The sequence below is a fragment of the Drosophila pseudoobscura genome, chromosome X (assembly GCF_009870125.1).
Source record: "Drosophila pseudoobscura strain MV-25-SWS-2005 chromosome X, UCI_Dpse_MV25, whole genome shotgun sequence".
NCBI classification, from domain to species: domain Eukaryota; kingdom Metazoa; phylum Arthropoda; class Insecta; order Diptera; family Drosophilidae; genus Drosophila; species Drosophila pseudoobscura.
In genome coordinates this window covers 6,438,131-6,451,109 of record NC_046683.1, presented here as the reverse complement: position 1 = coordinate 6,451,109, position 12,979 = coordinate 6,438,131, and the positions used below count along the sequence as shown (strand labels likewise).

At 43.4% G+C, this 12,979-nt stretch overlaps 1 protein-coding gene across 2 annotated transcripts; it reads left to right on the top strand.

The window, feature by feature from the left end:
* The first annotated feature begins 10,213 nt into the window (after positions 1-10,213).
* Positions 10,214-11,614, top strand: LOC6901775 (uncharacterized). Of its 2 annotated transcripts, XR_001452955.2 has the most exons (4): positions 10,228-10,871; positions 10,932-11,028; positions 11,100-11,311; positions 11,380-11,614. XR_001452955.2 is itself a non-coding variant. In XM_033384098.1 (3 exons), the coding sequence occupies exon 1, from the start codon at positions 10,368-10,370 to the stop codon at positions 10,767-10,769; it is 402 nt and encodes a 133-aa protein (XP_033239989.1). In that variant the 5' UTR covers positions 10,214-10,367; the 3' UTR covers positions 10,770-10,871; positions 10,932-11,028; positions 11,100-11,314. The 2 variants fall into 2 exon arrangements, 1 of the variants encoding a protein (XP_033239989.1); XM_033384098.1 differs by lacking the exon at positions 11,380-11,614 and having other exon boundaries at positions 10,214-10,871; positions 11,100-11,314.
* Positions 11,615-12,979: the final 1,365 nt, after the last annotated feature.

The following is a 12,979-nucleotide window of genomic DNA, read 5'->3' as shown; positions in this document are numbered from 1 at the left end:
AACTTTATTACAAAATATGATTTCGGTTCACACACACAGCCACACAAGAGTGAGCGAGATGGATGGTGGTCTCCAAATGTTAATATGGCACACAATATGGCGGTTTTTTTTTTGGTCAGCATTTAGTATTTTGAACTGTTTCGAGTTTGGTTTTCATTTGTGCCCAAAATACGATGGTTACGTCGATTCGCTGGCATTTCTGAGTAAGGAAATGCTGTGGGAAAAAGCAGGAAACATTTCTCGGATAGAAAATAACACCAAAAGGATGTTAATACAATCTCAAAGTTCTTTTTTATAGCCCATCATTCCTCAAGAACTTTAAGATTACATCCCTAGCAAAGCTCTAAGATAGGCAAGAAAGTGTAGGATAATTCAAACGTTGCTCTTTTTTAAGATGAGAAAAACAGATTTCAAGGTTAATTCCCAGATAGGACTGCAATCCATTTGGTCCTTTGGATGGTACCAACATCGTGTGTATAGACATATTTTCTTGAAGAAGCCATCATTTTCATTAGCAAGCAAGTATTCCAGTACATATCAAGATTGGCTCTTTGACATTTAAGGACCCTTGGTCCCCTGACCTTAGCAGAACGCGGTGAACGGACAGGGCGGGGTGGGGTCTTCATCACATGCACCGACGTATGAATACGAATATTATTAATAAATGAATTGCATGTTAACAATAAAAATTAAGAGCTCCGACCAAAATGGAGCAAAACGAGCGACGAACATGTGAAATGAAAAGCAGCTGAAAACTTGTGAAAATGACGACGTCCTCTGGCACATGCATGGACGTATTCTACAAATATGTTTCTGGGTGTGTGTGCAGGTTCCGTTCAGTTTTCGGTTTCGGGTATCAGGTTAAAGCCACCAGCAACAACCGCGAATAGTTGGTAATAATAATGAACGAAACGAAACGAAACGATACCAAACGATATGAAACGCCTGGCTTTGACTCTGACTCTGACTCTGGCATTTCCCTTTGCCTTTGCCTTTGCCTGTTTGCTGATGCGGACCGAACGAGCCAACGAAAAAAAGAACTAGATTAATATCTCCCTCGAGTCCTTTTAGCCAAGTTTATATGTATATGTACATATACCACCACACACAATATATATTTATATGAAGGTGGCACCCGTGTGGAAGTTGCTTTGCATATGAATTGTATGCGCTTCACGGGTCCAGAAATGGAAAGGATCGGTTTTTGAGTGCCGCTGAAGTAAAAGCAAATCCAGAAGAGATTATTGTACTGCTTGATGCTAAGTTTGCGTGGAAATGTATCAATAAATACGTCAGGGCAAGGAGATCAATGAATGATGTATATGTATATCGATTATGGATAAAAATCGCATATTGAACTGATCCTATAAATGTAGCAACAAACCCATTATACCGATTACGACGCTCGCAAAACATACCTATAGCTAAACAATTCCAATAAATACGTAATATTCTTAAGAGTATCCCTCGATATGTCCAAAAATACCAAAAACGACTCCACTGTGCCCGTTTGCCGTCGCCGAAATTCGGCCCTCTTCAGCCCAAATGGCAACGAATGAGTTCTCGCATGCAATGTGTGTGGCGGGGCCACATCGACTTTCGTCATCTATTGGCTCTATATGCAGGCGCAATACAACCGAGCAATCCCATGTGTGTGGGGCATAAATATACACACCATTAACAAGGATTACAAAGGAGGGGGTCACCAATGGGTCTCCAAGGCTAACTATTGCAGGAATTGGTGACCCAGATCGGCCCTAAAAGTGTTCCCAAGATTGTTAAGAGCCGCTCTCTAGATCCCTCTTGGGACTACGCCACTGATCTTTTGTAGGACAAGGAACAACAGCAACAGCACGGCAACAAAAAAAAAAGAAAAGAGTGCCACAATGCCTTCGTTGACTTTATTCGTATTCGTTTTAAATGAAAATTAATTTATGCGAATCGATAAGCCGTTGGTTGGCCCAAGCATACACATGGGAGGCGGGGCTCCCAGGGTGGTGGTAGGGGGTGGTAGAGGGTAGATTTATACCGAGGTAAGACCCATTTAGTGTCCCCTAAGTTGGCCTGTAGGTGGCGCCCGCAGTTCGATCATTTGGGTCGCCTTTTGCCTTTCGCGCCGCCTGCCAACATTTCACAGGAGACCTGTCAACCCTTCAACCCTTGGTCCTCTGTCCGCCCAGTCTACGTGTGTGCGTGTCCCAATGCCGTGTCCTGTTTCGAGCAGCAACACCACCCCCTGCTAGAACACCCCCCGTCTGCCTGTGGCCTGACTAACCAAAAAATGGTTAGTCACTGGTCAGTCGAATGGTTAATTGAAGTCATTTTTCCTAGCTCTTGTTTACCTGCGCCGTGGACTCGACTCGACTCGACTCTACTTGACTTTTACCACCAATTGGTCATGTGCATTTTATTATTGAAAGGTGATAACAGCCACAGCCAAAGTACTGCGTTTGGGGGTGGCCCGAATGGTGTTAAATGGGGTTAAGTATAGCGGTGCGTTTGGGCATGTCCACCATCTACGAGACTCATGTCGGGGCATACCAAAGACCTAATGGGCTTTCCAGGGGTTGGGCTCACCTTTTGCTGTCTTTTTGGGGTTTGGTTTTGCTATTTAGGGATCGGGAATCATTTTTGAATGGAGTTCATTTGCTTAGATTTATTGAATAAGAGATCTTCAAGAATATTCGAAAGTTGTATAGTTTTACGTTTGATAAAAATGTGACTTATAATGTTAATACAATGAGCAAATCGATTAGGTGATTGACGCTTGTTTCATTCAAAGAAAACAAGTTTTAAATATGCCAGAGAATCTAACGTGTTCCGAAAATCCATTTAATCTATAAATATACTGTTTTTCAGACCTCAATGTGATCGTTATACCAGAAAATTTTTTTATATAAGTGATAAAAAAAAAAAATTAAAACTCTCATTGATTATTTTTATATCCCATTATACTAATCCATTGAAAAAAAAGTTGGAATCGCTAAATGTAGGTTTAAATTTCTAGACCACATAAAGTTTATTTTGAATACTTTTTCTTTTTTGTATAATAAAAATCCATTAAAGTAGTTACCCCATCCTCCGAAAAAACAAAAAATAAACATATTTATCGAAAAAAACCAGCATTGTTGCTTGTCTTTATTATCGCACGTCGATCTGCCATAATGACAATCGTTAACCCCGAATGGAGGCCCCGAAGAATCGATAGCCAACCCGATGATGATTCCGAGGACTGAGGGAATAGCGACACGTGCCCCCGATGGCAAAAGCTTTTCTGTGGAGTGGAGTTGAAGGGGATCGCGTGGATCGCCTCCGCCTGTCTGGATGGGCATCAGTCGAGTTCTGCGTAAAGATTCCCATCGTTGGTCTCGGGATGTGATCATGAGATCTGTCCGAATGCAGCGCACGCATAAGTCATAAGAGATATATTGTATGTATGTATGTGGAAGGGGGACGGGGGACGGGGGAATCGGGAGGGAACTGAACTTAATAAAAATTATTACACCTATATGGGTGATCACGTACGCCAAAAGAGACACAGACGCAGAGAGAGAAAGGGAGGAGAGCGATAAATTTTACCTAGAAGAAGCACAAAGCAAATAAGCTGATGACAAGAGAAAAAGAAGAGCAAAAGATGGAGAGAGAGAGATGACTGAGAGATAAGAGAGGGAGAGGCAGTAGGAGATGCCAAAGGAGAATAGGCCTCTCGACTTGTTTCCACTTTTTCCCTTAATTACACACGGCTCTCAATGGAAGTCGAAGGGGAAGTGGAACTGGCACCTGGAGTTGGAGTTGAGTTGGCTTTGGAGTTGGAGTTGGGGTTGGGGTTGGGGGCCCTATGTCACGTAATGAAAATCCACCCCCTCGGGGGCTGGGCAGGCATATGTTAAGTCGGTAATAATGTAATAAATATTCAAATTATACTTTTCTCTCTCACATTCAAGCGGCCATATTTCCATTTCCATTTCGAATTTCCATTTTTCCACCTGGCCATCGGTCGTTCGTCCAGTGGCCAGCCGAAACAAATAGCCAAACGTCAACATTAACACAACTAAATGTATATATCAAGGTGGACAGCCACACCAGTACCAGCACCAGCACCAGCCCCACCTCGCGAGTGGAATGAATGCCAACTGAGGCGAGGCGAGGCCTGATAGGTCGCCTCGAACGAGTCGGTCCCCGAAGCTATAGCTATAGCTCTATACCTATGGGGTATATTATACTATGTATGGGTGGGTATACGTATTGGTAAAACAGTAAGCTATGGCACATTTATAGTTGCATTATGCTAATCAAATGACACCCAATGGTGGCATATCGAGTCCCGGAGCCGCGGCCCACGACCCACGACCCGCGACCCACGACCAGTCCCCACGACTGGCCCTCGCTCTGTGTCCACTGAGCTGTGTCCCCGCTCTCGGGGGTTGCTTAGTCGCATTTATTTTGACATTCAAGTTAATAGATCGGTTTTGGCTATAAATTAGCATTTTATATAGGCATAGGGCATAGGTGTGTATAGTTCCACGAATATACAGACATACACATACTATAGAGATGTTCGTGTGAGGGTCAAGTGTGGTGGCCAAGTCAAATGAGTTGCTTGGTGGCGGGTTTTTCGCCCTCAAAAAAAGTTTTCACGACTTGGGGGAGTCCACTCGGGATTGTCGCTAACTGAACTCAACTAATTAGCCTTAACTTTGGTACAAAAGTACCTGGAAAAACACAATTCAACAGTCGACTTATCCAGATATTATTTTAGAGATCTCTGGATCTCTAGAAACCAAGCTCTGAAGTTTCTATAGTGAAGTTTTCTTACACGTTATTACGGGCTCTTTGCCCTTCAGTTTGATTGAGAAAATTCAGAAATTTGCTTCAAAAGAAACAGAAACCCCCTTTTTATCTTCTGCAAATAAACATCCAATTCAACTGAAAGTCCCCTGCACCACATTTCGAACCATATATCTTGAAGTTTTGCTCGAAAGCCTCTCTAGAACCAGAATATTTCACACATATTTTTAGTTACTTTGTGTAACCATCAAGTGGCATTGATTCCCAGCGACCTTTTGGCCTTTGTTTGGGCTACGAAATGAACTTGAATATCAGCTGCTGGTACAATTAACATATGAAACAAACTCCAACACACAGTCTGAGAGAGAGACAGCGACAGGAAGGAAGCAAAGGATCAATCAATAGGAATTTCGGTTATGTAAATGATGAGAGCCGTGGCCCAGAACCAGAACCAGAACTCCATATTTTCATATCCAGCTTCCATCTAGAGGCGTTCGAGGCGGCCTGTCAGTGAGTTATTGAAACATTGAGCCGCAGCCAGTGACTTGGACGGAGGTTCGCTCCTCGGAAGGAAGAAAGACGACTGCATTTATAATTATGAGAAAAAATGCGTTGGCCGAAGGCATCGTCGTCACATCTGCACCCATTAGAGGAGACACGAGAGGAGGCTGGCAAAATGTTCTCGGTTCTCGTTTCCATTTTCGATCATGAACGAGAAAAATAATGAAAATAAATAATATCCGCTGACTGGCATTGATATGCAAATGATCCGCATCGAACCGCACCACACGGAAGTGTATTGAAATCAACATAAAATCCACACAACTCCGGAGGAAAAGGTTTCAAGATCGCATCAGCATCAACCCCCGAAAGGAGTCGCTCAACCTTCAAGATTATGATTATGCAAATCGTCCAAGGAGCAGGCTGCACGATCAACGCTTCCTCATCATCAACCAAGGGAGGGTTCGAGCGGTGTTTTTTAGGTGAAGGCCAAAAGGGATTTCGGTATTTGGCAAATTTGCCAAAATCAAATTGATTGTTCGCCTTTGTGCGATTTGCGACAATTTCGAGTGGCATTTTGTGGTAATTGATACGAGTTCGCATCCATAACCGAATCCCTATCGATTCGCTTAAACCTTTTCTGTGTGTGCCAAAATTTGCCAGGCCAAAGAATGGAAAGTTGGCAAAACAGTGCTGCAAATTTCCCCCGAATCCTAATCGAAAGGGTGAAAGTGAAAGTAACCCTTCTCCCAGCGAACGGCAGCGACAGCGGCAGCGGCATTTGGCTTGTAATGAGATCAACTTTGCATCGTTTAACAGTTGTTTCGCGGGGCATTGTCATTGTCTGAAAGTGATATGATTTTCCCAATATGTGGCGCAATAAATTCGAAAGGGGATTGCATGCGAATAAATCTGGGTTTCGTCAGTGACTTTTGGTGTACATGAATGGTTCGTTTAATATTCGAGGGGTTTTTTTCGTAATTAGAGTTGGTCTAAGGGATACAAATGATTTCTTTCTGATTTCGAAATTAGCTTTGATTTCTGTAGCTGTGTCATTGATCGTTCTAAGAGATCCCTGAACTATATCTGAAGATGATATCTGAATCGGTTCCACTCTTAACTCCATCTTTATATAGGCATGTATATACCTTCCTATCTCCACCTTCCCCTGATTCTCTCACTTCTGAGAGCCACTTTTTGTGGCTTTCAAAGAAACTCCCAAACATCTAAAGCTGTTCCGTTTGTATCTCAAAAACATGTGTAAAAAGTACTATGGATGGTTCTGCCTTTTCAGATTATCTTTAGCTTATTTCCATGTTATCTGAACCTTCATCTCGCATCATATCAAGTCTCCTATCATATCTGCTGATCCTCCCAGCCCAAGTTTTATGGCTGCTCTACTTCCACGTCCATCTCCGCTCTGCCATCCATAATCATTCGCATTCCCATTCCCACTCCCATTCCCAGCCCAGATCCAGATCCCGGCACAGATCAAGATCAGCTGTCGATGGCTTTCGTAGTTCCGCTCCCAATCCCAATCCCGGACCCAGAACACCAACTCTCGAGTGGCAAGGCACAACAGGCACGCGCACTCTCTGTGGCAACGTGTGTGAATTTTTTGCCATTCAGTTTTATTGAGTGTATCTACAAGTAACCTTCCTCCCCTACCCCCCGCCCACCAATAAAACCGGGGGTTCACGTAAGCTCTTGTGGTCGCAAATGTTTGTCTATTGTTCTAGACTCCGACTCCGACTCCGACTACGATTCCGACTGCGACTCCGACAGTTGCACGAAAATTAATTTCCAACGGCAAGTGCAATGGGTCTAAGGGGTGTGTGGCGATAGGGGGGGGGGGGGAGGCGACTGTGGCAGGGCTGAGGGGGTGTTGCAGATTTGCCAAGCGCTGATAAAAACCAGACGCCAAGGCTTGAAAAGGTCGTCGCCTGTGGTTGTTGCCCCTCTGCTGGTTGTTGTTGCTGCTATTTGCCATTGTTGGGGCACAACCGTTTTCGCGGGCCGCATAGCAAAATGCACCGTTATGCGAACAACGAACAACGAACGAAGAACGGCGAACGGCGGATGGAGGCGAAGTGCAAACTGTGTGCGCTGCATTTGGCCTGCGTACTCGTGTATCTATGAGATACAAATGTGCAAAAGGCAAGTTTACATATGCCGCATCTCACTGCCGCCTGCCGCCTGCTGCATGCCGCCTGCTTGCCTGCTGCCTGTTGGCCAATGTTATTTAGTAGTTAATAATGAGCATGTTGCCGCTGTCGTTGTTGGTTTTTGCGCCCCCCTCTGCCACTCGCACCACCACTTACCCTCCTTACCACCCTCTCTCCACCACACTCTAACACTCCCTCTCTGTGGTAGGGTATGAGCGGGGTATCTGGGGATTATACAAGGGCCTGATGCCCATAATAAGATCAATCTTAAGTGGGTAGAAGCGTTTAGCTGTGCTCTAAAAAGGTTGTTTGGCCTGGTTGATCGAAATTAATGAATGTTTGGAGATAAAACAGATGCTATCGATAATCCCGACAGCCTGTTGCGCTGCGTTTTGGTTTTCCATAAGATATTCACAGAAAATGGAAGTCATTTCACCTTCCAAATCCCATCTACGAGTATATTCATTCGTCTGTCCTCACTTTCCTATGGCGAAAACCGAATTTCGAAGTCTCCCAGAATCTATAATTATTATTCAAAAAACCAAAATGTACTCTACTAAGGATTTTCACAACTCTGAAGATTGACGGAGTGGTTTTGAGACCTCTTAGTACCTCAGGAACATCTTTCGATGATCCAAATCCTAGATGAATGTTTGTCAGATCTACTCCAACAACGTTCTCGTTAAAAAACCATATATTTTAGAGAGAGTAATGAACTTTCTATAATTATTATGTCACACCAGGAATCGAGGAATCGATATCCCATTCCACGACTTGCATTTCATATTATAGAAGTTTCAGCAGAATAAAATACGTCGAAGTACCTCCTTCCACTAACCTCCTCTAGCAATACAAAAAACTTCAGAGTATCCACCGAATGAGGCGCTCATACGGAGCCTATTTCCACGCACTTGTTGCCCGGGTATCGGTGCGTGTATCTAGCCTGATTTACCTACCTCCCTGGTCTCCTCCTCCGCCATCCCCGTCCCCATGAAGAGAGCTATACTTATAGAAGGACAGACGTTGCCTGCTCCTGCATAATGGGATATCGCCTGCGTGTGTGCGTGCGTACGTGTGTGTGTTGCACGAAACAGAACTCAAGGACATGCCGCTTCTCACGACGCGGTGCCCCGTGTATGGTTATGCAAATTTGGGGCAACAAACCGAATGAGATACAATAATAAAATGCATTTGGCGATGGGCCATTGTTCGCCAGAGAGTTCCCACAGGCTAAGAAGGGATATATGAAATGTATTTGGATGGGAATTGGAGCTGACGGAGTTAGGAGAGTCAGGGGGAATCGGGGTCACCTACGCATTGATTGGCTCACGCACTTGTTGTTTCGTCCATTAATCAATATTACAAATTGTTTGTGTGTGTGTGTGTGTGTGCGGCTTGAAATGAAATGACTTTGGTTTTTATGCTAATGTCCCTGTCCCTGTTCCTGTCCCTCTCAAGAGCAGAGTTTTCGCCGGCTAAATGCCTGAAAATGCCAATAAATCACATACTCGTACGGGAAATGCAGGACAGGCCCAGGACGACTGGCAGTTGTGCGGTTTTCTGGTGGGCCGCCTCTTGTCTCTCCTGACTTTGGCTTCACTTCACTTGTCAGCGGCATCATTAATAATCCTTTACTTGTGCGCCATAGCCTACTTAGCAGCGTCTTTGCTTTCGCAAATCAAGGAACTGTGGGCCATGGCTACGGTTCTACGAAGGAGCTTGGGTCTTTGGGACAGCCAAACAGACGAAGGTAAATGATGCAAATAAACAAATGTCATATGCGACTCGGAGGAAACCCTTTTTCGGCTGCTGCTGCTGCTGTCAACCTCAAAAATGTCATTAGGCAGGACGTGCTCTCCTTTCCACTTTCATTTCCACTTTTTCCTCCTGCTTTCACATATGCTCGATTCATGTAATTCGATTCGAAGAGAGACCCCAAAGACAGGGCCTCGCTCACATTCCTTGATTTGGAATTAATGCAAATTAATGATGCTCCTTGAAATCGGCCTTTGAGCGTGGTTGGGTTTCGTGTGCAATGAAATGGTGTGTCTGGGACGCTTGCAAATATTTTTTTAATGATTTTCTTACTTTTTTAGTGCGGTTTATTTCTTGGCAAAACATTCGTGGGAATTCGTACGGAAAGAGGGAGGGATTGAAACATTCCTCTGATGACATCTGCCACATACATATATAAAGAAAGATCTCTTTAGCGAAATAGTCCAGGAAGTTGATGACTTAAATGGAATTACGAAACCAATTCGACCGAGGGGTGATGCAGCATGACGCGCGATGAGTGTTAGCGTCGATCGCACAAGTATTCCCTATAGCTGTATACGTATGCGTATATGTGTGGGGCAGAGGGGTTCCGAAAATGGTCAAGAAGTGGCGATTGAAGGATGTGGAAGTTGGACAAAATGGACCATTTGGATCGTCAATGGGTGTATGAAGGGAAGATTTTTAATCGCAATAACAACAAACTATGGATTGCTGTAGAAGGAAGACGCTTAACATAAATGTTAAAACGCCAAAAATCTTTGGACCTATAGTTAGCCTCAAGTGTTGAAGTATTTTTTTGGTTCTAGAGGGAAGCGGAAGATTTTTGAAAGGTAATTCTTGGCTTATTCTTAGCAACATCGTTTCGATGCCTAGTCTTGATTGATAGGACTACTTTCAAAAAAGTTACTGGGAATTCTGTAAATAGTGGCACTTGGCAGGCCATGCTTTGCCGAACTCAGCTTTCAGTAATTTCCCCTGAACTTCCAACAGAGTTTTTGTCATTGTAAATTTTGTTCATGTGCCGAGTACACGTCTTGTTTTTCAATAATTTGTTTAAAATTTCAAGTTTTTCGTACTGCTGTGTCGATATTAAATTTAGAATTAAGTTTACTAGGGAATATAAACGCGCCGAGAGAAATGCCACCATTTATACGCGACGATGTGCCATTCGTCTGGTGCCAGGAGGAGCAGAACCAGGAGCAGAACCAGGACAATAACCTGAACGCAGAACCAATCCAAGAGGACAATGAATTGTCCAGTGATGATCAAGCGTTGGATGTGGCCCTGTTACAAGTCAGAGCCGCTGTGGAGCGAAATGCTGTAGAAGCAGATCGTGCCGGAATAAATGTTGTGGCCTTCCATCAGCGCAATGCCGTTTATTCGAGCCTCCTTTTCGAGTTCGTATCTGCCGTCGACAGGAAGATAGCTCTCAACCGGGAGCCAGCCACCGCGGAGACCGCCATCGAGCACAGCGCCCTCACCGCGCAGATCAATCGACTGGTGCGGGAGGTCTGCGAATTTAACATCAGCTACAATTAATATTTTGGAAATACCATTTCGGCCTCCTCAATAATAAGTGTACCTCATTTTTGCGCTCGATGGGGCTTATCCGATTGGACGTGACATCGCAGAGACATAGTCGTAAGTACAACGATATTCTTTGGGTACTGATTACGAGTATTCTTCAATGTCTCGATGCAGTTAAGATGCCCTATAGCTCTGTAGAATACAAGGTCCACAAGTAAGAACGGTTCGTGCTCCGAGGCACTGTACGATGTGCTTGGTCTTTCTCTTGGCAGTAAGTAAAAACCTTTTCTACTCCCTAATTTATTCATCAATACCCTCAAACGATTGCCATCTTCCGAACAGACAGCCCAAAGTCCAATCACTCAGCTCCAATATGTAGAAAAACGAATCTCACCTAATCCCATACCACTCCCGACTCCAACTCAAGTACAATCCGCTGGCAAGTGGCACTTTAGAGACATAGAAACCGAACAATCAAATCTGAATTATTATATAAGCCATAAATGGGAAGTGAAATAAAAACAAAAGCAATACCAAATGCTAGATGTGCGAACGTATGTATCAAAGTCTAAGCGGGGCAATTTATAGTTTCGACTCATACTCCTCTCCATAATCATAATAGAGGTGGGCTGAAAAATGGGAAAAATGTGTATCTGGGAAGCTGAAACGATTTCAAGAAGCCCCATTAACCTCAATTAGTGACTTTGGATTTGAACGAGATGCAAAACAATGGCAAACCGAAAACTGAAAACTGAAAACTGAAACTGGAGCTCGCTGAAAGTGAAACAGAAACAGAAATTATACGAACAAACACAAAACTCGAACTGAAACTGCTAATTAAAATAATGTCAATAAAATTGTTGTCCATTATATGGCAGCCGAAAATTGCATCTGAGGCCCCAGACAAGCGATTGCCAAACGGCGCGCTGAGAGGGCCAAAAGTTGAAAGAAACTGAACAAAAAATAATCACAACCTGGCAATAAAACTCAAAAACTCGAACTCAAAGTACAAAGCCAGCCATAAACGAAAAGCGAAATACGAAATACGAAAAATGGAAACAATAAGTAAAGGAGTTAACGTATAAGTATACCCATATGGCAATGGTATAGGTATAGCTATAGGTATAGTAGGTACAGTGCGTTTCACAACGCACAATGTATGACAGTCTTAAATATCAGTTGAAGGTTATTTCTATATCAAATAGTGAATTGCAAAAGACACTTTTTTATCAAGAAATGATCTCCAAATGATTGGTTATATGTAGCTATCAAATTTTGCTAACGATTTTGTGTTCAAAAGTCATCGAATTAGATCTAATCGATCTTTAATCGAATACAATTTTTTAAAATAAGGAATTTTTAAAGATCCAACGATGGCTTATCTAGGTTCTACAATTGAAATGTATCCTTTGGTAAATATTTCGGATCCATAAAACGATTTATTTATCGAAGGAAGCTAAAGAACCAAGTCATTTATCTCTGAAACGCACTGTCGACAGTCATTCACATATGTATATCTATAATTTGAAACGTGTGCACATATACATATATGTATGTATGTATAAACTGAACAATCGAACAAGAAAATATTCCCACAAATTTCGTAAGCTCAAGTCTGCAATTGCTGGTGGGTCTGCTGGCAGAGCCAGGCTAATTATTAGTTAACTTGTATCTTTAAGATACGAGAGTCAGGTCGCAGCATTGCTTAATAGACCAGAACACACTATAGTCTGCCTCCAGTCTCCAGTCTCCGTCTCCCTCCGTCTTTCAAGCCCATCTCCATCTCCATCGCCCAGTGTTGTCCATTGTCATAACACGTTTCCGTGCAGTTGTCGCTTAGAGTTTTGTTGTATCTCATGGATGCACACAAGCACACGCAGACTGACAGAGGCAAACACACACAGATACTCTGTACTCAGACAGAGCTAGTCAGAGAGTTTGCCAGTCCATCTAATAGTACAATTCATTGGCTTTCCCAGCGTTGTCAAATGCATGATTTTCACATGTATCTATTAGATACGTTTGTATCTTTTTTGGCGTACTGCCCCAGCCGCAGCAGCAGCTCCCCAGCAGCTCCCCAGCAGCAGCGTGTCAATGCGTAGCAAACGACACAGTTTACTCCGAGCCCCGACCACGCCTACATTCGTACAAATTATATGGCTGCAGCAAGTAGTAGGTAATTTTCCAAGAAAGGAAATCTCTCTTTCTCTCTCTGAATCTGT

What these genes read in the sequence shown, in the direction of transcription:
- LOC6901775 (XM_033384098.1), top strand. Translation starts at nt 10,368, where the DNA reads ATGCCACCATTTATACGCGACGATGTGCCATTCGTCTGGTGCCAGGAG.